At 37.7% G+C, this 27,259-nt stretch overlaps 1 protein-coding gene across 1 annotated transcript; it reads left to right on the top strand.

Moving 5' to 3' along the window:
• The first annotated feature begins 4,571 nt into the window (after nucleotides 1–4,571).
• On the top strand, nucleotides 4,572–18,552 carry ska1 (spindle and kinetochore associated complex subunit 1). Its single transcript, XM_084714221.1, has 7 exons — nucleotides 4,572–4,913; nucleotides 9,605–9,690; nucleotides 10,877–10,992; nucleotides 13,485–13,579; nucleotides 15,406–15,543; nucleotides 17,243–17,412; nucleotides 18,385–18,552. The coding sequence occupies exons 2-7, from the start codon at nucleotides 9,609–9,611 to the stop codon at nucleotides 18,531–18,533; spliced, it is 750 nt and encodes a 249-aa protein (XP_084570347.1). The 5' UTR covers nucleotides 4,572–4,913; nucleotides 9,605–9,608; the 3' UTR covers nucleotides 18,534–18,552.
• The last annotated feature ends 8,707 nt before the right edge of the window (nucleotides 18,553–27,259 follow it).

The following is a 27,259-nucleotide window of genomic DNA, read 5'->3' as shown; positions in this document are numbered from 1 at the left end:
GTCTTGTGTTTTCCAGTCAACACAGTGCACATGAGGCGGAAGATTTTGAGTGCTGTAGTCATTGAGGTACTGTTTTGGAGCCTGGCAAATGCAAACGTTGCAAAATCTTTCAAACCTTTGTCATCGGTTTTTCTCCCAATTGACTGAGCAACTGCTTTAAGCACATGCGCAGAGCATATGTGTAGCACTGTAAACATTCTGAGATCCCTCCATGTCTTCAGTTTTGAACAAATGGCAAAAGCCCTGTCCAAATAGCTGACAATGCTCTCCCTGTTGAACGACAGAAGAACGCTTTGGAGTAGTGCCCAGCTGTAATCTGTTTCAACTTGATGTACTCGTAGTTTTATGTACTGCGACACTTTTCGGAGGAACTGCATTAGCCAAAATGTGATTGGAGGTACAGAGTGTTCATTTGTCAGCATTTCACAGATTGGGAGGGGGGGTGCACTCTGACCTCCTCCAGGAAGAGTAAGAGAGTAGTAGAGGAGTCTTTTGGTCTGACCAGGAACTTTGGATGCAACATTACCTGTAGCATCTAGGTGTAAGGTCAGTGGGGTCTTCTTTCTCAGGTGTTGCACAACTATGCCTATTCCTGTTTCAGTATACATATGTACACCAAAAGGGTCAACTTGAAAGTGTTGAATGTACCCTGGCATCTTGTGAAATGTATTATCGCATTCCTTCATGATATTTTGAGTGAGGTACATCTCCATGAAGACATCATCATGAATTCTTTTTCCTTTTCTAACCTCTGAACCGATCACTTTTAGTACATTTTTGTTCAGACTTCAGGTCACGTTTCCTGAAATCAGTTCAACAACAGGTGTTTTTTTAAGTTTTACTGTAGAATAGTTTGCTCAGTCCTGCACGTAATGCTCTTGCAATTCTCCCTCTTCTTGGGTTTGCTGCTGGTCTGAATTTTATTTCACTTGTTTTGTGGGCCATTTTTCCTTTTTGTAGCACAGACATCTTAACCGGGGCATCTCCCACTGGCTTGCTTTTCATTCTAAAGTAGTATTTTGCATTGCAAGAAGGGAATGTACAGACTGCACTGGTGTTTAAATATGGGCTATTAATTTTCCGACTGTGAGGACACTTGATGTGCTGGCTCTTGAAGGCAAGGGTACAACAGGGATTTTTTTTGCGGAAACTGTTGTACAATACATTGGTCCAGGGTTGCTGCAATTTTTGTGAACCAGGCGGTGGAACAATTTTATGCCAATTCTTTTTATTCACTGTAATTATGAACTTTTTGGACACCACTGGCAATTTTCTCCAGTGACATTTGTCCTGTGTCTTTCCATGCTCAGGTTGGCTATCTCTCTGCAATGGCACCTGTTCTTTTTCTTCTTCATCAGTCTTTTCCATGTTTCCATCTGACTCTTCTTTCTGAACGTTCTCCTCTGTGTCCTCATTGGATATCTCTTGGACATCTTGAATCGTGTTAAGTGACAGGTTCTCTGTCCCACTGTCCTTTCCTGCCTCACTATGCCTCATTAATGGCTCCTTAGTCTCACAAACTGTTTTTTTTTGTTCCATTACTTGAGCTTCATTCAATTCCTGTTGTTTGTTAACTAAATCCCTCACTCCATTACGATTTTTGGTCCATATGACCCAGAGCCAGTGACAGTTTTTTGGATTATCCTGACCAAATAGTGTTGTAGACAGTTCAGACCATATTTTTGAGGAATAACCTGTATCTCTGTTTGCAATGTTAGCACTCTTCATTGTTCTGGCCAGTGCTTCCATTCCACCTGTCATTGCCCATAGGTCTTTTCTATGAGCTTTGCTTCCTTTTTTAACTCTTCCCATTGTCTTAAAATTGCATCTAACCCTGTGAAAATGAGACAAGCAAAGCTAGAAGTTTTTATCAAGATAAAGTGAGGGGTCCAATATGGAAAGATGCAGTAAAACACATGGGAATGTCATATCAAGAAATGCAAGATAAGGTTAAAGTATCAATACATACCTACGAACTAAACGTAATATTTCATTTCAGATTTACAAAATGTAATATTCTTACTTGGCAATTTACATAATATTTCAACATGAGATTAAAGTTAGATTTATTTCTGTAAAACATTTACATTTAAAATTTTAAAATAGACGAGCACAGCACAACTCCAATAAAAAACATTAAATTACTTACACATAAAGATGAAACTGAACTAAGGGGAAAAATTCCAAGAAATTCAATCTTCTCCTTCATGGTGATATGCAGGTTATGCAGACTGAAAAGATCTGAGGTAGAGCTTAACTGAAAGTTGTTCCTGATTGGCTAGTGGCTTCATCACACTTTTGTATCCTTGTGTGACTGGTTTAAACAGAGTGTCCTTGAGGCAGCAATGACATCATCTTTTTCGCCTATGAAAAAATATTTTATATCAAACCAAGAGCTGTAGTATGATCAGCAGCATCCAGTTGATGGCTGCAGTGATTTTGGTGACACTACAGTGCATAAAAGTGAAGTTATTACATTTTATTTCTAATAAAAAAAATCCATAAAATTATGATTTAAAAAAAAAATATCAAACCAAGAGCTGTAGTATGATCAGCAGCATCCAGTTGATGGCTGCAGTGATTTTGGTGACACTACAGTGCATAAAAGAGAAGTTATTACATTTTATTTCTAATAAAAATTCCTTAAAATTATGAAAAAAAAATAATAATATCAAACCAAGTGTTGTAGTATGATCATCAGCAGCAAATTGATGGCTGCAGTGATTTTGGTGACACTACAGTACATAAAAGTGAAGTTATTAAATTTTATTACAAATAAAAATTCCTTAAAATTATGAAAAGAAAAAAAAAATCAAACCAAGTGTTGTAGTATGATCATCAGGAACCAGATGATGGTTGGACAGAGTTTAATTCTTCTACAGTGCACAAAGGTGAAGTTATTGAATTTTATTATAAAGTTTCTTAAAATTATATATATATATATACATATATGTATTATAAAACAAGTGTTGTAGTATGATCAACAGGAGCCAGTTGATGGCTGCAGTGATTTTGGTGACACTACATCGTCTAAGAGTGAAGTTATTGAATATCTGTGTAGTGTTTCTCTTCGCTGCTGTAGCGGTTTTGCAATTTGCAGACGGTCCCTATCCACTCGTCTCACAGCCGGCTGCTCATAGACACCAATGTTATTTCTGCAGCTTGAAAGACAGATACTTTTGATAAAACTGGGCTTGTAGCACATTGTCTACCTTACAACGATGGGAAAGAGGCCTCGTTTATGTTTTGACAACGTATCACTAATGAGTTATTGATGCCGGAAGTCCGAATCTGTGAATATCTTTCCAACTTTACCGAACTCTTCTAGTTAAGGATAACAGACATAACAAACAATGCATTACCAACAAAAAGAAAGAAAAAGGTTATTGGTTCTTAAAATTTGCAATTTAGCACATGGATTAAAAATAAAATATATACAAAGTTTAAAAGTCAATTGGCTCTAAAGGCTTCACACAATATTGCAAATTAGAGAGCAATTAGTATGTTATTTTAAAAATGTGTCAATATAAAGTTAATTCAGAAGTCTTTAAAAAGTCACCAATTCTTTAAAATGCTGTAATGTTACATCAAATTTATTTATTAAACAATTTCTTATACAAAACGTAAACGTGAATAGGCTATGTCTAATTCTAAGAGCACTTTTATTGCATCTATCCAATTTAAATCTACAAAAAATGAATTTGCACTACAGAACATCAGCAAGAGTCCGTGTATCTTTTGGTAATTGGATTATTTGATTTTGGTTTTAAAATACAAAAATTAAAATTGAAATACAGTTTTTCTTTGTCATGCTCAAAAAGCAATACGGGAAATTTAAAAAATGCTTGGTCATCATATCCACATTACTAATGGTTCTTCATCAAAAATATCTTGTATGTAAATATCTTATGAAAGCAACAGTCAAAATATCAACATTGTGGTGTTCAGTCAAAGATATAGTGATATTTGATTTTGTCCCTATTACCTAGCCCTTTGTCCCACTAGTGTTTTGCGTTGGTCATTTGCAGACACTTTTGTATATTCTTAAACCCATCTATCAGTTATGCATTTTATATGTTGAAGTGAAAAGAGGCTAAAAATGACAAAAAGCAATACTGTTCACAAATAAATCAGACTATCCCTTTTAAGCCTTTGAAATAAATGTACATATTGCATACACATGACCACCCTATCCATTACAAACTGCGACTAAATGATGCTGAACATCATTATGAACCTTTTTTTTCCTGAGAAATTAAATGTCTTCTCTTTTTTTTTTAAAGTATTATTGTTTCTATTTAAATTGTATAAATGATGTATCTGATATACGATTTATATGTTTTTAAGTCTACAAGCATACATTTCTATTTCTGTATGCAAACAGTTGTATTTCCTACCTGTGTTTATAAACTTAAATGTTCAAGTAAAAAAACAAAACAAACAAACAAACAAAAAACTGCATGTCTCTTCTCGGACAACATACGTCACCAACCTTGTCATTTGTAACGTTTCTAACGTGCAGTGTTTCATCCACTGGTCTTTTTAACCGTAAAGCGAAAGGAGTCAGTCCCGAAAACACACAGGCAGCGTAGCTTCAACGGCTAACGTTAGCTTTTCGGGGATGATGGTGGTGTGGGCGGGGGGTGTCATGACGTCACCTACGCGACCGAAGTGTAGTCTTTCTGCTTTTCTATCTTCCTCTTTTAAATTGACAGACATGTGTGATTCGTGGCACAATCCAAATGGGATAAAATAAATGTGTATCTCGCCATTGATTACAGTTAATATTTTCTCAGAAGTAAAGATCCCATAGTTCTCCACCGGAAGGGGCGTGGCTTCGGCTCTATTCAGATTGAACCGGGAACGCGGCACTGAGGAAGAGCAGCAGTGGTCAACGGAGAGCACAACTCTTGGTAAGTTACCTTAATCAAGTCGTCTGTTGTTAAATGTACTGTTTTAGATATATGGTTATGGCTCAACAGTGCAAGAGTCTCAGTTGAAGGCATATCCATGTTTTGTTGATGGTGGTATCTGTTATAAAGAGGGGTTGTGGCTCGCCTGGAAAATAGACAAGATCAGTCGGCCGCAGCAGGAGGCGGTGACAAAATATGTACTCAAGTCGGACAGTTTCTAGCAGCTTTCGCAGAACATACATTCACAGACACTAACATCTTGTTAGATACTGCAGTCAACACGGCCAGTCTGGCCCCCACCTGTGTTGTGTTGCGCGTATGTACTAGGTATTACGGTAAGGGAGCGTAAGGACTTGTTTCAAAATAAAAAGTAACCTTCTTGTTGACGCGCTCTCACATCGATTCAATCAGTCAGTCTAACCATCTAACTGTCTGTGAATTAATTAATAAGTCAATTAATCCGTTGATCTATTAATCATTTAAATAAAACAACAGGAAGTAATACAATCCCTCCAGTTAATATAAAGTGTTGCTTTTTGCCATAATATATTTTGTATGTTTTCCACATCTCCTAATTATAACTTTGTGCTGCTGTGAAACTGCTGCAAATAAAGCAGGAGCAGAAGAATGGTGTCAGAAAATTACTGATCAAATGCGATCTTATAGCTGCCGTTTGTCTCTAATATGAAAACTGCACATTAAACAAGTTCTAAAATATTTCTGTTTTTTCATTTTTATGACAGGTGGTCTAATAAATTTGCTAAGGAATGTGTATCAATCGTTTTCGCTAATAGAACAAACAATGCTTTCATAAAAAGTGAAATCTTGAAAGTACTATCCAGTTTGATTTATCAAAGATGTGCGTTTTCTTTAGTTTAACACTTTTAGCTCTGTACATTTGGGTGTTTTGGGCCTTTAGAAAAAGGGAAAAAACTGGTCAGCATAGGCAACAGTGTCATACCACTAATATCTGGTTATACCAAAAAAACAAACAATCAGAGCTTTAATTTTGAAATTCTACATCAGATGTCCCTGATACTGTCAGACTATCAGTCTGCATTGAAATTGGTCTGTGTAAACAGGTAGTTTCTTTTTGATATCAATCTGAATTCAGACTGAAAATATTGGACTTTTCTCAGGGCTTTATTTTGAAAGACTACATCAGACTTCCCTGATATTGTGAGTGTACTATCATTCTGCATCTGAATTTAGATGGAAATACTGAAAATAGTTTTTATTTAAATTAGTGATAGATCAATTGATTCATTGATTTATTCATTAATTCACTGACAGATAGTCAGATAGACTGACTGACTGAATCAGTGTGAGAGCAAGTCCACAAGAAGGTTATTTTTATTTTGAAATCAGTCCTTACGCTCCCTTACCATAATACCTAGTATATGCGCGCCCCACAAAACAAGTGAGGGCTAAATTGACCCTGTTTTTTGATGTGGAGGCTGGCGTGACTGCAGTTGTTAGGTCAGCTGTAGGCTATTTGTAGTCTGCAGAGCACGTTCATAACTGAAGGAATAGGGTTTTCTCGATCACTCCACTACATTTCAAAGACAAATATTGTACTTTTGACTCCACTACATTTCTAGGAAGGTTGTCGTTACTGGTTACTTTTAGGTTAAGCATAGCTTTGTCAGATGTTGCTTTGTTTTCTGAAATGCATTTGGCCACGCTGTTTTCCTCACAGAGGGAAACAAATCACAGTACCTGCTGTCAACTGGGATTGATGTAGAAGCAGAAATATGTCATCCAGGCGCGCTGTAACAAGAACAAGGAAGCTCTCCCACTTTCATTCAAACAAAACTTGATCATGGCGATGGCAGGAGAAAGACAAAATTAAATCTCAAGATGTTTTTATAATTAGAAAAAAATAAACAATTCCAGGTAGGCTTGTAATGTTGGATTGTTTTTATCAGGGTGAAAAATACTGCATAATTCATGTATATATTGCCCCTGAATCCAGGAAGAAATCTCAGTTATTTACCAAACTCCTTACAGTTGGCTTCAGTCTAATTTAATGTAGTAATTTTAGCACAGTTATATCATAAAAAGACAATAACTGTCCTTTTTGTTTTTGATTGTATTTCTATGCTGAAGTTTTTATAGGTGTTTCTATAGACTTTGTGTAGCAGAGTGGTTCTACAAGCAAGTCAGTGCATCATTAGATGGTTTCAGAGAGTTACAAGGTTCTGTAAATGCATCATGAAAACAATACAGCATGTATTGATGTTAGAAAATTTACTTTGTAATTTGTACTTTTGAATACTTGAGTATTTTTAAAAACATGCACTTCTGAATACTTAAGTTTTTTTTAAAACCAAGTACTCTCGTATTTTAACTCAAGTAAAATTTTGACTAAGTAACTTTCACTTGTAGTTGAGTAATATTTGACCAGGAGTATCTATACTTTGACTCAAGTACTGGGGTTGATGACTTTGTCCACCACTGACTCTACTGTAGTCCATATAATTGATAATTATGCACTGTACAGTACAATACACTACTACACTTTGTAGTCTAGCTTAATGTCCCACCTACAGCACTATCCGATTTGTTAGAAGTCACACACACTGTGTCACAGACAGGCAGAGACAGAGCTGGAGCCTCATTTATAAATGTTGCGTACGCACAAAAGAGGGCGTACGCCACTTCCTAAGCAGAAGTCAGTTCTCCACTGTAACTCTGACCCATGTATATGCACATAAATTGAAGAAAGGACAAACTGTGATTCCGATGGCAGAAGGATGAAAGATGAGAAAGAGGGTGAAATTGATACAATGTGAAATCAATTGAAAAATTACCTCACTCATATCATAAATGAGGAGTTAATTTACAAAAACGGATAAATGCTGTTCTTACAATGAATAAACAAACATGTCTGATATCCTCTGGAGTGAATGCATACAGAAAAATAACTATTTAGGACCATAAATACAAACAGATATATACTAGAGGGTGGGAAAAAATCAAATTTGTTCTGTAATAATTGAATAATACATGCATGTTCCAATGTGTGTTGTAATAAATAATAAGTTGAACAGCAAGACAAATTACATTTATATCGATGCTTTTTTCATTGCTGCTGGGTGGATACAAGTGGATAATTTCATATATTGTGTATTGTAATCAATTTATTTTTTATGGATTTCAGTTTGTTTTGTCTGTTTAAAATGTGTGGAGTGTTTCCATGAGGACACCGTCATGGCTGGAGGGTAAAGACGCACTGCCGAGGTGCAGAGTAGGGATGTTTCTGCCGACTAATTTCCCTGTCCGTTAAACGCAAAATTTAATTTAGACTAGTCAACTAGTCTAACACTAAGTAAACACTCAGACAGCAGTTAAAATTTATAATAATCAATGTATAATGGTAAACGCTGTCCAAAAAAATGTGTCAATTAGAGTCATTTGAAGCCATTAATCACAATCACAATCGTCAAATCGTACTTTAAATGTTGCTGAAATGTGTGCTACTTTGTGCTGTGCAATACAAACCGTACACAGTGTTTCCCCTAGCTTTTTTGCTTTGGGAGGGGAGGTGCCTGGGCTGAAATGAGTGTGGTCCGTTGTTGGGGTCTTTGCAGGACCCGCTTGCCAAAGGACCCCATTACCATGATTACAGAGCATTTGGACCTGAATAAACAGTTAACAGTTTTTTTATTTTAGCAGTGGAACACTTTTTTATTTAATTATTCAGTCATTTATTTATTTATGCATCTATCCATCCATCCATCAGGTGCAGCATTATGGGTGGGCCTAACAGGCCTGGGCCCACCCACTTCTACAACTGTCCCACCTTAAATGACTGGGAGAACATATATTTTCTTTATTTATATTTTCATTACATCTTAAACTTAGTATAGAAGGAAAATTTAGCTGTATACATGCTAGTCAAATTGGTGCACAGGAATCAAATTTTCTTTAATGATTCACAAAAATATTGCATTATGATGTTATTTCCATTTCACACAATCACTGAGGTTTGTAGGTAGCCTGCAGGTGATCTAACAGGATGTTAGTGTCTCTTCCAGTATATATCTCTGAGCTGACAGGCTCTGATTGGCTCTTAAGTTTGAGAACAAATACCAAGTGTTGTATATAATACAAATTTTCTGTGTAACTGTAATATTTAACACTGGATATATTAGTCTGATGGGCAATGACGTTTTAATCTGTCAACAAGCAGATATCTTGTGGCTCATAATAATAATTAAGTTTTTCTTATATGTGATGTATCAAAAGAACAGTTTCAAAGTGCTTTACAAGGCAGATAAAAGAACAAATATTCCACGTAACAGAAGGAGGATCTCTGTTTCAACTTCAATCAGCGATCAAGAACACTTTATTTCTTCAGCTATGAACGTGGTCTGCAAACTTCAGATAACCGACAGGTGATCTAACAGGATGTTAGCGTCTCTTCCTGTATTCTCTCTGAAGTCTGCTGTAAACTGTCCGACTTGACTGCAGCTTTTTGTCTCCACCTCGTGCTGCGGCCGCCTGATCTCGTCTAGTCTCCAGGCGAGGTGCAGTTCATCTCGAACACACTTAATGACGGGCACTGAATCAGATATGTGACGCTGACCGATCAATCGGTGCATAGTTTTATCTATGGAATTTACCTGGTAACTGTTTGTAATGTGTAAATTACTTGCGTTTAAGAACTGAATTTGTCCTTCTTTCAGGAAAATGAGTGAGCTGGAGGATATCAGCCACCACATTCATGACAGGATATCATCCTTACAACGCATGATGGATCTGTCATTTGTTGGTATGACACAGTGATTTATATGCAGCATGACTGGTAACATTGGTTTTTCCTCTGTTTTAGTATTATGTAGAGCTCAAGTAGTGTGTCTCACATACAAAGAATTCACTTGGTGCAGGTGCATAACAATTAACACAGTATGACAGAAAAATAATTAAAGAAAGCAAGTACTGAAAGACAAGATATACACTGCCTGGCCAAAAAAGTCACCACCTGGATTACCTAAGTGAAAAGTTAAGAGCCTTTGATTGGACAATTACTGCAGTGATTAATGTGTTTCAGCTGGCAACAAGTTATTTAACCCTAACTAATACAGTGAGCAGCTTCTCATTTAAACAGCCAATGTCAGGAGACATATCCTGTGGTTGTGGAAAAGATGTCACTCTGTTTCAGAAGGGTCATATTATTGGCCTGCATCGTTTGGTGAAATATTAGTGTGGCTAATTGGAAAAAAGGCTTCACTTTGCTAGGAAGCATAAAGATTGGACTCGGGAGCAATGGAAAAAGGTCATCCCTCACTCTGTATCCTGGTCAGGTCAAGGTTCAGTAACATGAGGTCAGTTCACTACCTGAATAAACTGAATGAGCAGGTTTTTTTCCATCAATGGATTTTTTTCATCCCTGATGGCACAGGCATATTCAAAGATAACAACGCCAGGATTCATCAGGCTCAAATTGTGAAAAAGTTGTTCAGGGAGCATGAGACATCATTTCACACATGGATTGTCCACCACAGAGTCCAGACCTTAATCCCATTGAGAATCTGTGGGATGTGCTATAGAAGACCTTACATAGCGGTCCAACTCTCCCATCATCAATAAAAGATCTTGGTTAAAAATTAATGCAACTCTGGACAGAAATAAATGTTGTGACATGGCAGAAATTATCAGGATGATACCATAGCAAATACATGCCGTGAAAAGTGTGTGACTTATTTTTGTGGCCGGGCAGTGTATATATACGTGTGTACACATACTGTATATACAGCTGCAGATGGGAAAGAAGCCTCACAGCTTCCTCCTGGAGGTAAGTGTCTCAAGAGCTTGTGACCGAAGTGGAACAGGTCAGCTACAAACTTTCCAGCTCACCTCAGGGTCCTGGAGGGATGTCAGATTGCAGCCAATAACCTCAGCAAAGTAAATCATATAATCTGTGTCTTTGTGTTCTTTTTCTCTCTCTCCACATTCAGAATTGCCTCAAAATAAGATTAAGAAACTTGGTCAAGAACTCTTTGCTCTTGAGAGACTTCTGGAGGAGTTTGAAAAATGTGTTGGCCACCAGAAAGATCAACTAAAGCAACTGAAGGTAAGCTGAGGGCCTGTAGTCTGGTAAATTAAGGCTAGTTTGAAATTAGTAATCCATGCAGCTGCTTAACAGTAAAATTCATCCAGCTGTGCACCAGTCATAAGTAATTTTTGCTTTGTGGCACAGAGCATTATCCAGCTGAGGTTGTGTTTTATGGAGTGGACACTGAAGACATAATTGAACTACATGTAGTTAACTATGAGGGCTGTGACGATAATCGCATCACTGCAATACTGTGGTCATGTGATGCCTACCGTGGGGTTGGGGCTCATTATCGTCATCACCACGGATTTTATTTTGAAGGGTCAATTTCATGTGCCACTACTTGACCGGAGCTCTGCTGCGCAGCCTCACTTCAGCTCACTGGCAGCAGCCGTTCATGGAGGAGCTAGTGAGCTAAGAATTTATTTGGATACAGATACTGTTTGTGAAGTGAAAGCCATAATTCTTACCCTATTATGTACAGCATATATATTTTCCCATATTTTTACACTTCCTTGATGTACAGAGGAGGGGGGGGCTGGCAGGAGCTGCTCAGCCGCTGTGCTTTGAGCTCCAGTTCACTGTGCAGTACGTCACATTCAGAACTGCTCAGCTGCAGTTTCAGTACCCAGTGAAATGCCATGGTGGGCCAAAACAAAGGAGCCAACAGACCACATTTGGCAAACAGGCTTCAAACTGAGTGGATATGGATATAAGTTGGACGCTAAAAACTAACATCCTGTGCACTGGCACCAACAATGACGCCCAGAAACATCCCAAACACTGCAAAATAATGAGAAAATAGTAAAATACATGCAGAGGGTAGGGTCTGCAGGTACAGACACCACCACACACTTGGGTTATAAGTCATGATTTTTAGGGATTACTCTTGAGTCTATACATTGTGTTTTTATGAAACATTCTGCATAGTATAACTTTGAGGGCTGGGCGATATGGCTGAAAAAACTGTCACTATAAAAAGCATCATTTCAGTCTATATTTATGGCATTCATTGTACAGCAATCACCAGTAATCGATTTTGCACAGGCCTGACTCATCTTGAACAAACCTATTTGGTGAGCTTAGGGCTGGGACAATCACCGATTAAATCATATATTGGCGATTGGAAGGTTGCCAGGCGATTTGCTGTTTATCAAGGCGATTTTGAAAAAAAAAAAACTGTGCTCTACTGTGCATTAAGAGATGTTTCTGGAGGAAATACATGACTGTTAGAGAAGCCCCGTTTACAAACAGACCTACAATCCACATTCTCTCTCCTCTCCTCTCCTCTCCTCTCCTCTCCTCTCCTCTCCTCTCCTCTCCTCTCCTCTCCTCTCCTCTCCTCTCAGCACAGGGTACACTGTCAGCCCTGTGACAGTGACAGGGCACATCTCTTTGATTCGAACTGACGCAGCCCGTTTGCTCATGCTTCGGGGTCGTTCAACAGAGTAGGCTAATTGCAAATAAATATTGTTTTAATGTGTAACTACTGAAATGTTCACACAAGGGCTTTCATAAATTCCTACAGTGTTGCGGCACCGCCGCCTTTGCAGGTTAAAAGTTAATGACAACGACTTGAAGCGAGGAGGAGCAACACGTCTCCGGCTTGTCAGCGCAGCGGTGTCGCTCACTTTTGCATGTGATGCAAAACATTAAAAATAACGTCATTATAACAAAAAGTATAAACCTGCAGTGCTTGAAGTGCTAGCTTGGGGGATCGGGAGTTTTGTGGCTTCAGCAGGATGATGAAGACGAAGGTGCGCAAATAAATTGGTTGTCTGAACATTTTTCACGGACACACATTTGTTGCATATTTTGCAGATAGGCTTTGTTGTGTCCGTCGGCTCACCTCTGGCATCTGGGATAAACCCAAAAAACTCCCAAATTGGAGATGTGGCGTTTTTCTTTGCCACCAAAGTGGCCAAAGTGTCGGTGTTGGCAGTGTTGCTGACTGGTAGCGATCAACATAAGACACGTGCCAAGGACACGTGCCGCCCCTGCCCCTTTGCCAATTTAATCGTGTATTGGCAATCTAGAGCAATGACAATCTACAATTTGAAATTTAGAGGCAATCGCACAGCCCTAGGTGAGCTGTTAATGAGAAGGATAATGTGCAATGTTCATATTTCTAGGTGCAAAGTGCAACACATTATACCAGCATTTAAAATAGAATTTGACAATTGTATTCAATGATTAACGGCTTCAAATGGCGCTTAATACACAGTATTTTTTGGACAGAATTTAAGATGATCAATTAATAAATTGTTGTAAATAGTCAACTTGTCTAAATTAAAATTTGTGTTTAATCGACAGGGAAATTAGTTGCCAGGACTATTGATGAAGTGTCTGTTGCAGATACATATGGCTGTTGTTTTATCACCCATACCTGTTACCTTTTTGTAGAACTAAAACTGAAATATGTTGTCAGTGGAACATTTCGACTCATCAGTGCTCTCTGGTGGATAAACTCTTAAATCAGACTTAATGAAGCACATCTGTTTATGTTTCAGGAACTTGAGGAGTCATTCCACAAGGATTTGGAGGATGTCCAGCACATTAAGGACAATATACCTGCACACATGCCCAGGAAGAAAGGCCAAACAAAGTGAGAACACATATATGATGTGTTATTTCTTTGTTTTTTTCTTCAACAGAACATTGGTCATTTTGTATTTTAAGTAAAATACATACAAACGTATGATTTTCTAATATGGTGGCTTGCAAAAGCTTCTGAATTTGTGTAAGCAAGAGGGTAAGTAGCAAAAGATGGAATAGAATATTTTAACTTGTATCACAATTTTGGAAGTTGAAACAAAAAGGGAAGAATACGGTCAGCTGTTGTGATTGATTGTAATCAATCAATCAATGCTAGTGTGATCATTGATTGACTATGAAGTATTTTCTTCAAACCTAAACAGGAAAATGACTTAAGATGTCTTAAGGGAAAGTGGAAATCCTTGATGAGTCAAAAAGTACAAACTACATTACTTGTATCTAGTTATTAATTTAATGTAGTAAAGACCTTTAAGACTTTAATCAGATTACAAATACAATAGTCCTAGACTGCAAGAATAAGTTAATAGGCAACTTTTTAATAATCATTGTCATATTCCAAGCAAAAATTACTTTTTCAAGTGTGAGAATTTGCTGTTTTTCTGGTCTTATAGGAACAAACCTCCTGTTCGTCAGGTGAAGGGCTCATTGCATGGGTCAAACAGTCTTAGTAAAAAAAAACAAAAATACAAGGTGCCTTGATCAATGATTCACAGATCATTGCCTTCTGTTTTTATTCACGTTTTACACAAAGGTCCCGACTTTTTGGGAATTGGTGTTGTAGTAAACTGAATCTCTTTTGGTTTAAAACAGTTGGTTGGACAACATAAGACATTGGAAGACATCAGCTTGGGCTCTGGGATAAGAGAAAGCATTTTCAAAGCAGAGCATTTTTTTAGTTTCCTGTTTTGTTGACTACATGATTAATGGAGAGAACATTTGGTAAGGTAATTGATAATGGAAACAATCATACGTTGCAGCCTTACAATAGACTCAAATGGCAACATATCATGTGCTTTATTTGCATAGCCTAAAATCACGAATTTTCCTTAGAGCACATTCTAATCTCAACGATATACTAGGCATTCTGATTAGACTGTTCTAACTAGACCCTGATTTCACATAGGGACAGCTCTATAAAAATCCTGTAACAGAAAAAAATGTAACACATACTGTTCTTTTTTTACGTCCATACATAACCTACTGTGTGGAAGTATGTGAGGAAAAAACAAACTCTCATCCAATATCCATCCTAAAAAAGAGCCATAAGAATAGTCAGCTGAACTATCAAAGTAAGGACGGAGGACAGGTTGGGTTGGTTGATTTTGAATTGTGTTGTTTGTTTTTTTTTTATTATTCTTTTTTGCTCTTGCTGTGTTATGAATATTTACCTTTGATGGAGTTTTGTTTGGTGACAACTGGGGCAAAAAGTGGGAAAAACGGGGGTATTCACTTTTTCATACTGGGGGTATATTCTTTTTTTAACATTTTAAAAATATATAATCTGATCTAATATAAAACTTCAAGTGTCATAAGTTAGTAGAAGGAAGACTGGATCAGAACCAAGATGTCACCTGTCTGGTAAGACTTTGAGGACAAAGCCATTCAGGTTTTTACCTCAGGAAAGAGTGCAGATGAAAAACAGCTTTGAATAGTTACTTAGAATATATTAACAGGTAAAAGTTGGCGTACGTTAAAAACGGTGGTGTCTAAATTTGCAGATCCACACAAGGTTCTTCTTCACTTAAACATTATAAGAAGGAACTAATGAGTGAGAGGTCTGTGAGTGATCCCATAAAGCTTATCTAACAGTGCAGACACTGCCTTTATTCCTCCTCCTGACTGATGTATCCTGTTGAACTTTCTGTCACCTTTCAGTGGAAGTGAACCTGTGAAGAAGCAGAATGTGGCAGAAGATGTTCAGCCAGCCCAGCAGGAAAATATCAACGAAAACAAAAAGAACTTCATCAGAGAAATGGATTTCATCACTATGCCAGAGTTTGAGAGCATCCCTCAGTAAGTATTACCCCTCTACTGTCCAACATAATATGATATGGTGGTTGGTATTATTGATTATGTTTTTTGGACACACTGTAACAGTAGCAGCAATTTTCTACATATTAATTTTTTGATAAGACAATGAAACTAAGTGATGAAAGTATTATGAACAGCATTCTGAAATCCACAGTGCATTATCAGTCCCTGGAATTTACCAATTCTGTTTGTAAGTTGGATCTTTGTTTTCTTTTTTTGGAATAACATCTTCATTAGATTTCCCATAAATAACAGCAAAGCAGCTCAGAGATGACGTGAAAAGAAAAAAGACATAAAAATCAAAGGGCATTATATCTAATTCCTACCATCCATACCGCCACCACAGAAAGAGACATTAAAACATTAAATGCATAAGTGTGTCAACAAATAGCAAGGTTACACTGGTTATACAATAGACAATGTACAAAGCCAGGCTAGAGTGGTTTGCTTGTAGTATAAAGGATGAGAGTATAGGTCCAACATGTCTGAAGTAAAGGTCCCAAAAGCATCCACAGAGAAGTGAAGCATACATGAAATACATTCACCCCATTACACTCCAGTGTGATCCACAAGAACGGAATATTCTTCTTAGCAGCATAAGAGAGTAAATTGAATAATCTCTTGTGTTTGACATTAACAATATGACAATCTGTTATACCAAGAAGGAGGCACATAGAATCTAGCACTATTCAAACACCAAAAATAACACTTACAACTGTGGATACAGTAATACCAATACCAGCATCGGGTATCGGTCCAATACCGTCTTCATGTACTCGTATTCGTACTCATAAAACTACTACTACTACTACTGTGCAGTCAGTTTTGGAGGTGGGATTTAAGTGTTTGGCCAAGATGTATGTTAGTAATTCAGACTATATGAAGGCTTTTGGGAAAGTGGCTTCAGTATGTAAAACAAATGCTCGTTAGTAGGCCACACCTTTGAAAGTGTGATAACCAATTTCAGGCACATGATAAGTTATATCAAAAAATAAAAAAATAAGTGTTGTTCACAGTCATCTAAATATAATATGTACCAAATTTGGTGAAGACTGGCTGAAATGTGATGAAATGAATGCAAAAAGAAGCATATACTTCTATCAAAAATCCTAGTCCCAACAGTTCACAAGATAATAGCAAAACTTGCTTAATAACCAACCACATAGTAGCACTACTGAACAGTTATATTCTAGGTTCTAGGTTCTGTTCCATTCAGGTCAAACAGAGTGTGCTGCTCATAGACACTGCATTGACTGTTTCACTTTGTTGCTGCATTACATCAACATTGCCATGAATTTCGTTAGATCAAGACTGACCTGTGAATCCATGTAAAAACAGGAGCTGTGGTTTTTCTGGATAAAAAACAGTATAGTATTTAATCCTGAATTCATCTCAGTGAGTGCTGTTATATTCAAGGGTTTATGATCTACGTGGGGTGAGTTTTTTTCTTTTAGTAATAATTGAACACTTGAACTAGACTTCTACTTCAGAGCTAGTTATTAATTAGTAAGTGAAACTATTAATAATCAATTACAGAGGCAATTATTTACAGTAATAAAAAGTAGTAGATACATTTATGTAGTCTTACATTATATTATTTATTTTATATTGCCAGGAGATTTTGTTTGTGTCTTTCTAAGCTTTATTTTGCCTTTAAAGCTGAATGTTGTGTTTCCCTCAGGTACATGAAGGGACGTGTGTCGTATGATCAACTTAATGCTGCGGTGCAGAGTATTAACACCGCTGTAACAGCTAAATACAGGATCCTCCATCAGTCGGCGAAAACTCGTAACAATCACGCACGGAAGTTGCACCAGCGCTTTAAGGACCAGGAGACCAAAGATACAAAAGGTACTGGTGGTAAAACTTCACTTAGCTGCTGCCACTGTTGAGAGATGAGCTCACAGATGATTTGGATTAAGCATCTCATTTAGCATGACAATTTGATGATGCATTACAAATATATTGTCTGATCTTTGCTCTTATCTTAATTAATCCTGATTTAAACTTTTGATCCAGTCCTATATGTAAATATATCAATGCATTCCATCATATTGGAAATGGTGAGTTTAATGTTTCATAGCAGAATCCTGTATACGTTTTGCAACTCATATCAGATAGTGACGTCCTATTGTTTGGCAGGAACACATTATAATACATTATGGTATTGTATGTGTGTTATTGTTCTCACCTGCTGCTGCCTGCCTGCAATTAGTTAATTTTTACTTGTACCCTTGAACATTTTACATGTCTTTTTTTTTCAGTGTAGTGTTATTTTTTGCTTTTTTATATCATTGGTCTGCATGACTTTAGATCAAAAAGAAAAGCTAAATATAATGCAACTAAAGAAACCAAGAAATTATAGTAATTTTCACAAATACATACAGTACTGTGCAAAAGTTTTAGGCAAGTGTGAAGAAATGCTGTAAAGTAAGAATGCTTTCAAAAATCTAAAATGTAATTGTTGATTTTTATCAATTGAGCAAAGTGAGCCATCGTAAGAAAAATCAAAATCAAACCAGTATTTGGTGTGACCACCCTATCTATCTATCTATCTATCTATCTATCTATCTATCTATCTATCTATCTATCTATCTATCTATCTATCTATCTATATGTATATATATGTATATGTCTGTACATATATATCACTCTTTACAAAACATGGTCTCTAGTCTGAGCCATCATTGGTCCCTATTCTAAGAAGCAGGTTGTCTTGATAACTTGGTTAAAGCCCTGAACACCTTCAAATCTGGAACAGGGCCGTAACATGACTGTATATGTAACACAACATGTGTCTCATTGTGTTGAATTGTTTTTCAGGTCAGTATTTTGTGGTGGAGGATGACATTCGTGAATTCACTCAGATGAAGGTGGACAAACGATTTCAGGGGATTCTGAACATGCTGCGGCACTGCCGGCGCCTACGGGAGCTTCGAGGGGGGAAGCTCACTCGCTACATGTTGTTGTAAATGAACAGCACTCAATCACACTCATCATCAACTGAACATTTTCAGTCAAGTTCTTGTCGTTCTTTATTATGGTGACGTAGTCCAATGCAGTGCACACATGTGCATTGTATACACTGTTGAATACTATAAATAAGAGGTTTTCAATTTGTCAGACTAGTCAAATTGACCAGTACTTTTATTAGGTAAGTGGCTGCATTAAGTTATTATATTAGTGAATATTATTTAAAGTCATTTAAAGTAAATTGGTTATACTCTAGATATATGAAGATATAAATGATCCCTTTTGATTTTCCTGCCCCCACCCCCTTATTTGTCGTCTTTCTTCTCCAATAGTTCAAATTTCCCCAATATTTTTTTCCCCCAATATTGTGAAATACCAAAATCTGCCCATCTACTGTATTTACTGGTTGGAAAAGAAATATGCTAAATAAACATGCTGTGTGTGATTTTGTCTATGTGTGTGTTTTTAATTATGTAATTATTCCACATATTTGTCCGATGTGTCTAGACCGAGCACGAGACACACCCTGATTTAATTTATTCAAAGTGTGTCCAAATCCACTTTTGCCATCTTGCACCAGGGGTGCAGGGGTATCCTGTCCTGTCCTGTCCTGTCCTGCCCTGCCCCTTGCACCACCAGCACACAGTGGGATACACCTATCAGATGTGACCAAGTGCTCTCATTAATTCACCGGCGAGTTTCAGCCGAATATGCAATAAGCTGACCAGAAAGTCAGCTCTCATCACCTTTAAGAAGCAGGTACACCAGGAGCAAAAGTGATGCCAACATGACGGCAGATTTACCAGGAGGAAACAAAGAGAAAAGATTTTCAAAGCGAGGAGACAGATCTCCTGGTTCGAGGAGTAAAAGTGCGAGGGTGTGCAACATATCCTCCTCATCTCCTCCTCCCATCCTCACTCCTCTGTCCCACTAACACTACTGTGGGTGTAGGAAACAGAATTTTGTTCTGAAGTTTGAAGTGTGCAAAATTACACACAGTTTATCCAACCAGCTCTGTCAGAAGCACACATTCCTTTTTTCTCTCTGGGTTGGGCCGGTCTCATGCAGTCTTATGTGCACTGCTCTTTAAAAAAGGCATTGCGATTAATTTTTCATCTCAGCCGATTTCAGTCGTCACACATTTGTATTGAATTTTAACTGTCTCACAATGCATTGTTACACTCCTATTGTCCAGACTAACCAGACTATCTAAGTGCAAGGCCCATGTGGTCAGTCACAGGTGTCTTTGATAACATTGAAGACAGTGTTTTCCCCTCAGACCTAGGCCATAGCAAAACTCACTCACTGATAGTACACCACAAGCTAGGAAGACCAGCAGCAGAATCAGGAGAAGACCCCATTTCTATAGTTAATGAGAAACTCCTGGACTCCATACAAAGTCCACTGAGCCTCCAAAGTCAGACTCAGAATTATTCGTGCTGAGTTTAGTCCCTGAAATGGAGAGACTAAGCAAAAGCTTTTGGTAATGGGATTAATTATTATTTCTGTTTATTTCTCTCCTGATATCCTTTTCTCATTTCATCTCTTCCTCTCCTTATCTCCTCTTCTCCTCCACTACGAGCCTCATTATTACACCCTATGATCACTGTGTGAGCCTACCGATGTTAAACTACTGTACACAGATAAAGTCCTGTAAATGAGTATATTAATATATTATGGAAAAGATTTGAAAATTAGTTGGTAAAAATGTGTGGGAACCCTGAAGCATTAAAGTTGAGTAAAAAAAAAAGAAGAAGAAGAAAATACTGTTACCCATTGCATCAAAAACACATTAAGGACAAATGGGGACAGAGAAGGACGAGTGTTGCCGAAGCATTATTGGCTGCAAAACATGTGGATCAGTGGCAGTTGACCTCTGTGCAAAATGTAGAGGGAACACTGAAGGCAACAACATATTTGAAGTTAATGGTCTGTCAGAAGCATTTTCTGTTCTGAGATCCCTTTTTGAAGAGAAGTAACATTTTGCACTTTCATACTCAAATGCTGTAGGCATGTTGTATTATTTGTTTTTTGATTCAAACATTTGAGTCACAGTTCTTGTACTAGTGATGTGAATTCATTTACATGTTTGGGCTGGATGATGTCATATTAGTGTTCACTATTTTAATGATTCTAACATTTATCTTTACCAAACATCCATTACCACCAATTAATTGTTCTAGTTACTAATTTACATTCTTAAAGTTGTGGTTATGAGAGAGCAATGCCTCTTTGTATGGAGCAATGTCACTGTCCAGCGCTCTAGAGAAGTCTGAAATGTCTGAATATTTCTCTGCAAACTGATTTTCAACTCTCAAGTTTGTCCTGTTCAGCTGAAAATGGATCAACTCCAAAAGTAGACTGTGCTGTCAGTGAGGATCCCAGCTGCTGGCTGTAAAGGTCTGCTGCTTCAACTGAATGAGGCAACAACAAAAATCCTGTGGGATTTTTTTTGGCACAGCCACCGCCAGCCAAATTATTTGGTACACCTTTACCTGTTTATTTCACCTGGAATTCGGTGAGAATTCCATGACTCCACCAGTCTTGTAAGACCAATCTGTCACAACTGGACAGTCAGGTTGGATCGTTCATGTCTAGTTCCTCAAGTGACTGATGATTGATTACATATGGAAATTAAAATCAAGCAGCAGACCCAAACCTCAGTGTTATGTTTTAGTATTTGTATTGTAGTATGTTGCTTAGACCACTAGGTGTCACTAGACTCCATATAATATGCTTCAAAAAAGCCGATCACACAGTTTCATTCAGCAGCTGAGCAGAGTGTCAGTAACCCAGGTCAGCAATGGAAATGCACTGCAAGATGCTGCACTTGTGATTATTTTCCAGCAATGTCCTGTTTTCATGCTCTCTTTGACTGATAAAACGAGTATTATGTGCTGTGATATGTAAACTTACCAAACAGCAGCTGCATGCACCAATAACTGTTAACCCTCACATTTGCTGTTCTATCACCCCATTCTTTGCTTTTCATTGCCTCTTCGGCACGATGCCACAGATGCAAAGACATAAACAAGTGTCCTGCTCTGGCACCAGCTGACAATGCACGGGAACTGTACGGTTTACATGTCCCTGTCATATTTTGTATGGCTTTCTCTTCCTATGGCTCGCTGTTTACATGACTGCGTTCTGGTTATCTATACATCTACTCAGCCTGAAACGTCCAGCAGATAGGGACTGGACTGGATGTTATTGTGTGGTTGCAGTCACACCCTAGATAAAGAACACCCTCAGTTCACCTATGGACTCCCAAAAGAACACTTGAGTACATGAACAAAGGAACAAAGGTCCCAGAATGCAGTTTTTTCCCTCCGTGCATTGAAAGGGATTCTGGCAGCCCCGAGAGCTTCTTTCATGTCTTGAAGGGCCCTGGAGAGCCTTGCTGCACTGTAGGAAAGCCCCACTTCTTCTCGTCCTGCTGTCCTGCTCCAAAACGTCCAACTACAGACCCACCTCTGTTTGTTTTTGTCATTGTTAATAACCGAGACGAGCTTCCTATGATCAACAATATTGCATTGACCTCGACTCCAATGCTGCCCGAGTGATTTTGCTTTTATATTCAATGTAATTTCCTGTGTTTATGAAGATTTTGGCTGCTTTTCTCTGACTCATTAGTCATTAACAATATGTAGGAAGGTGTGTGCAGCTTTTACGAACTCGTGTGTAATACTCTTAAAAATGCCTGACTGCTTGTGTTTTCCCAAAGAGGCATATATCACAATGCAGCCTGGATACCATGATGTTTGTGTCACTCCGTATAAGTGCTAAACTAAGGCCACCGCTCCCTGGAGTGTACATGACGCTGCCATGATCAACCGTCCAGCCATGCCAGATCCTGGTAATTACTCATCTATCATGCGAGTGGTTTGTTCCCTTTCATTGTTTACCACATTCCAGATTGTTTTTGGCACAATATTTTGGATCTTTATTACACAAAAGGGAAACCTTCCTGTCTGTAAAGGATTTCCTCTTGTTTTCAATAATCAAAAGCTCAGGCTAAAATAATCCAGTTAGAGTTAGATTCATCTCTGCTAGGTCCAAATTTTAAATTAATTTGTGTTTTGTTTTTAGGCTACTTGGGGATAGTAGCAACAGTTTGATATTTTGTGATTTTGTTTTAGTTCATTTTTGTGGTGTTTGACGTTGACCAATTACAAAAAAAACTGTACTTCAGTCCTTCCTGGCCTGTCATTATCAAAACATATGACTCATTATTTACTCACAGACAAATATGAACTAACAATACGTGTTATTTTTAATGGTAACATAGGCATACATTCTTAAAGACTTATTTTGTCCACATCCTGGCTAAGTTTGGCACAATATCTATGTGACATATCAAAACAATACACTGTTTATTAGCAACATTTTTTTCTCAATGAGTTGACATTTTGTCTTTCCCTACTTTCTTTGAGTTAGATGACAAGACTGATATCACTTTCATGTCTGTGTATTATATTATAATATGTAACATTTCCTAACTTGACAAATGGTAAAACTATTATTTTTTTGTTGAGTTGTGTGCTTACGTTATCACAAAAGTTTCCAACAATGTTCAAACATAGACAAATCCATAATTTAGGTAACAGTGCATTTTTAAGGTAACAGTGCATTTCTTACTGTTGTTAGCTAGTTGCTATGCTTCTGAAAAAATGGGATATGTTAGATATGATGGAGAGTGAAGACAAGTTGGCAAACGTTAATGTAATGCAAATAAAACCTGAAAGCATTATCTTGTTCATGATTTCTGCCCAAGTCATGTTTAATAGATTTAATCAGCTAGGGTGGTTGTTTAAAAATGAAGATGGCAACCGTTTTAAGTGTGGAACTTAAACCAGGAAGTGATGAGCTTAACTTAGCATAAATAATGGAAATTGGCAGCGAACAACTAGCCTATCCAAAGTTCAAAAAGTTCAAAACTCCATCTACCAACAACTCTAAAGATAAAGTTCACAAAAGAAGCATGTTGTACCTACCTTGCAAATAGAAATGCAAAAATGACTATTTGTGGTTCTGCAGGGAGTCAATGCATCCGCCCACTAATCACAAAGACTGTTCTGGCACGAAACTTACTGGAAAACCACAACTTAACAGCTACACTAGCTGCTGCCGTTGCTTCTGGTCTTTTGTTAAGCTAAGCTAATTGTCCCCACCGTGGGTCTAGCTTCATTTTTAACGCATGCATCTCACTTTTGTGTCAATTGGCCAAATTTTGCTCTAAATCTTTACTAAAGATGTTGGCTGATTTGACAGGAAGAGGAATGTGCTAAAAATGACACGCACAGGAAAACATTCCTTGAATGTAAAAATGCCACATTTTCTGTGGCAAATAGAGCACAGACAAAAACTGTTTGGAAAGTTGTGTATTTTCATGCTGTTAGGGCTCACGTGCAAGTAATAAATTATTTGTTTGACTTTCTTGGCATTTCATTTATAACTGACAAAGTCCACTTTCTTCTTTTTAGCATATTTCTGATCACATTAAATATTCATATCAAGACATTATGATCAGCATGGATCCCATATATTATGAAGCTATTAAAAGACATTAGGGACTCTGCACCTGATGATTGACATACTCATTTTTCTCTCTCTCATTCTGTGCAGGACTTTGGCACGACATGGACAGGAGCAGCCAAAAGTAACATTATCTGAGATGAATTACTAAAGATAAAGTTTAATGTTTGAGGAGCCCACAGGAATAAAGGCATTAAAAGTGACACATTTATCTAAGAAGAGTGCAAGGAGCAGATTTGTTTTCTCACCTCCTGCAGGATACAACATAGACTGGCAGCTACCGGCCATACGTTTCTGATTTATAGCGGCGGAAAGTGAATAGCTTTGCATCTCTGGTGGGTTTCAGGGGTGGGAGCGTGGACCCTGGTACCATAAATCCTGGTGGCTGTGGCGGCCTGCAGAGAGAGTGCTTAACCCTGCGTCAGGTTTATAATTAGAAACACACCATCCTACGTTCGCCTGCAGGAAACAGCCCGGGCCTCCATGTGTGTGCAAGGCCGTGAGCTAACAAAGAGAGGAAAGTGTACACATGGGACAGGCATGAGATGTGATCACAGTCTGTTATTTGAGTGCTGCGATCACCTCGTTAGAATGTGCAGGTGGATGGGAGGGCAGGATGGAGATACGCTATGAGACGAGGGGAACGAGTAGTCATACTTTTACTGTGTTCCAATTAGACATCACTGAACTATGGGGTTATGTTACAGATGAAGCTGTGCAGGTTGACTCATAGTCATCTAACAGTGGGATATGACTGCTGACATGCGTTTACAATTGCAAAAGGGCGAGCTGTTATGAACACATGTGTGAGCCCAGCACAGAACAACAGTTTTGTTCTTTTTTTTCAATGTATATTTTTCATTAATTTGACATGAATTTTCTCATAATAACAGGCCGTTTGTCTAAGGTACGGACTGGGACTGACAGCCTGGGGTTAAAAAAAATGCTGTATTTTCAAGTCCATCACCAACCCCACCCAAATGTAATGTAAAAAGCTTGAAATAAAACCATACAGATGTGCTAGAATGCAGAAATTTGCGACCGTCGCTACAATCACTGCAGTGCCACTGTCAGTCATTTATCAGTGATGGGGGACAGGGTTTTCATAGGTGGGCATTTTTGCATGGAATACATGCATGCATATTTCGCAAAAAATTGTGTCTGTGACGAGCTGCATTATCTTTTCAGACCGAGTAGGATCACAGTGTCTACAGGAAAACAACAATGCCATATGGGGGACAACTTACTGTGTCTTCTCCTACATCACTGCAAAGTTACCTGTGACAGTTCCAACTCTGAAACAAAGATAAGACAACAACTTAGTCCAGCCAACACAACAAGCAGAAATGTAAAAATGACTATCTGCTCTCCTTCCAGGTTCACGTCCACATGCTTGTCCTGATCGTGGTCACACATTACGGCTAATGGCAGGCAGCTGTACAACAGTTTAGCTGCAACAATCAACCAGCATGATAGGATTAATAAAATGTCACTAGTTAGTTTCACTTATGAATTTGTTTGCAAATTTTGATTGATTTAAATACGTGTTTATCATATGATTTAATAATGATTTAATGTTTACGTTCTTGGACAGACATTTCCCCCTAATGCCCCCCTGTGACACTGGCACCAAGTCGCCGACATTTGCTGACAACATCTAAGCGCAGCTGAGTGCTACAGTATGATTTGTTGCACAAAAGTAAATTCAGCACAAAAATATCATGCTTGACATTAAAGGAATAATACAACAGATCCACCAAAACAAGCAATACACAGCGGCAATGCAGATAATCTCTTTCTCTGTTGCCAATAAATCTGTTATTTTTATTTTCATTTTTTATTTTTTGCAACTTTTCACTCGGCAAATGGAGATTTCTTTGTTAGTTTTCTTTTTTTCACCATCTACACCTTTCCACTGATTGAGAGAATCATGGAATGAATGTGTTTATTTAAGGGTACAATCAATGAGTCAAAATCATCAAAGACATTTTTTATTTTTTTGTCTTATTCTGCTTATTCTTACTTTTATTTTTATTCTTTAGACCCCCCTTCTGACATTTGGCCCATTTTCCAGATGACCAATCCTTCACTATTTTGCTTTATATATCTGTCACACTTTTCCTTTGTAAGTTTATTTTTTGTAACGTAGACAGTTATGAGAAAGAGTCTCTGCTGAGCTCTACAATGTAGCATATAGCTTCTTTTTTCACCCCAAGACGTTCACTGATCCCCTTTATATCTGTTATCCACTGTGTCTCCAAGGAAATCTAAAACACATGCCGCTGGGACAAACCTTAAATCTAATTAGAAACCTTATATATTAGTGATGGGAAATCCTATTTTGTAAGTGAAAACAATTACATTTGGTGGAAAGCCACAAAAGACAGGAAATCCAACAGATCCCCCTTAACACAAAATACACCAAGCTGTCTCTCAGTGCAGCTGTCTTACAATTCAGTCAGATATACCCACCTACGCACAAATAGATTCAATTTGTACAAATGGGACTTTGTAAAACATGTGTCCTTTAAGATATCAAGGTTCATTTATTGTCATTTTACAACAAATAGTTGTATAGGCAAGTATCAGTTGTAGCCCTCTCATTCTGCACACACAGAACATTAGACAGAACATTTAAATAAGAATAGACTAAAACAACAATACTTATATATTGTTACTTAGTTACTTATTGTTATTATACTGTTATTATTACTATTATTATAACTACTATACTATATTATTATATGATATTATACATGTGTGCTCATTTGCAAAAACAGATAAATGCTATTCTTAAAATTAATTAATTAACACTAGTTTGACTGATATTCCCTTAAGTGGACAAAAATATAATTTAATAAATAAATAAATAGAAATGTAGATATACATTTTTGCAAATGAACCCTTCGAATACACGCATAAACCCAAAAGGTACATACAGCATCTGCAATGTCAGGGTAAAATTCCATGTCATTTATTTATGGTGGAGTGTGGAGTGACATTTAGCTCATGACCCGGTTACTCAGGATAATCCACAGACCTTGTTGTGAGCAGTTTAATGCACAAACTACTTTCTTTCTGCAGTAGAATCTACTGGAACTACAAGAATCTACTGGAACAAAGTGGCTGTTACTTTGTTTACTTCACAAACCAGCCATAATATACGAGTCAGTCTGCAGAGCTAATGAGA

Source organism: Lutjanus erythropterus, chromosome 3, assembly GCF_056507025.1.
Source record: "Lutjanus erythropterus isolate fLutEry1 chromosome 3, fLutEry1.hap2, whole genome shotgun sequence".
Taxonomy (NCBI): domain Eukaryota; kingdom Metazoa; phylum Chordata; class Actinopteri; order Lutjaniformes; family Lutjanidae; genus Lutjanus; species Lutjanus erythropterus.
Note: the sequence above shows the minus strand (reverse complement) of the source record. Positions and strands in the feature narration are given on the sequence as shown.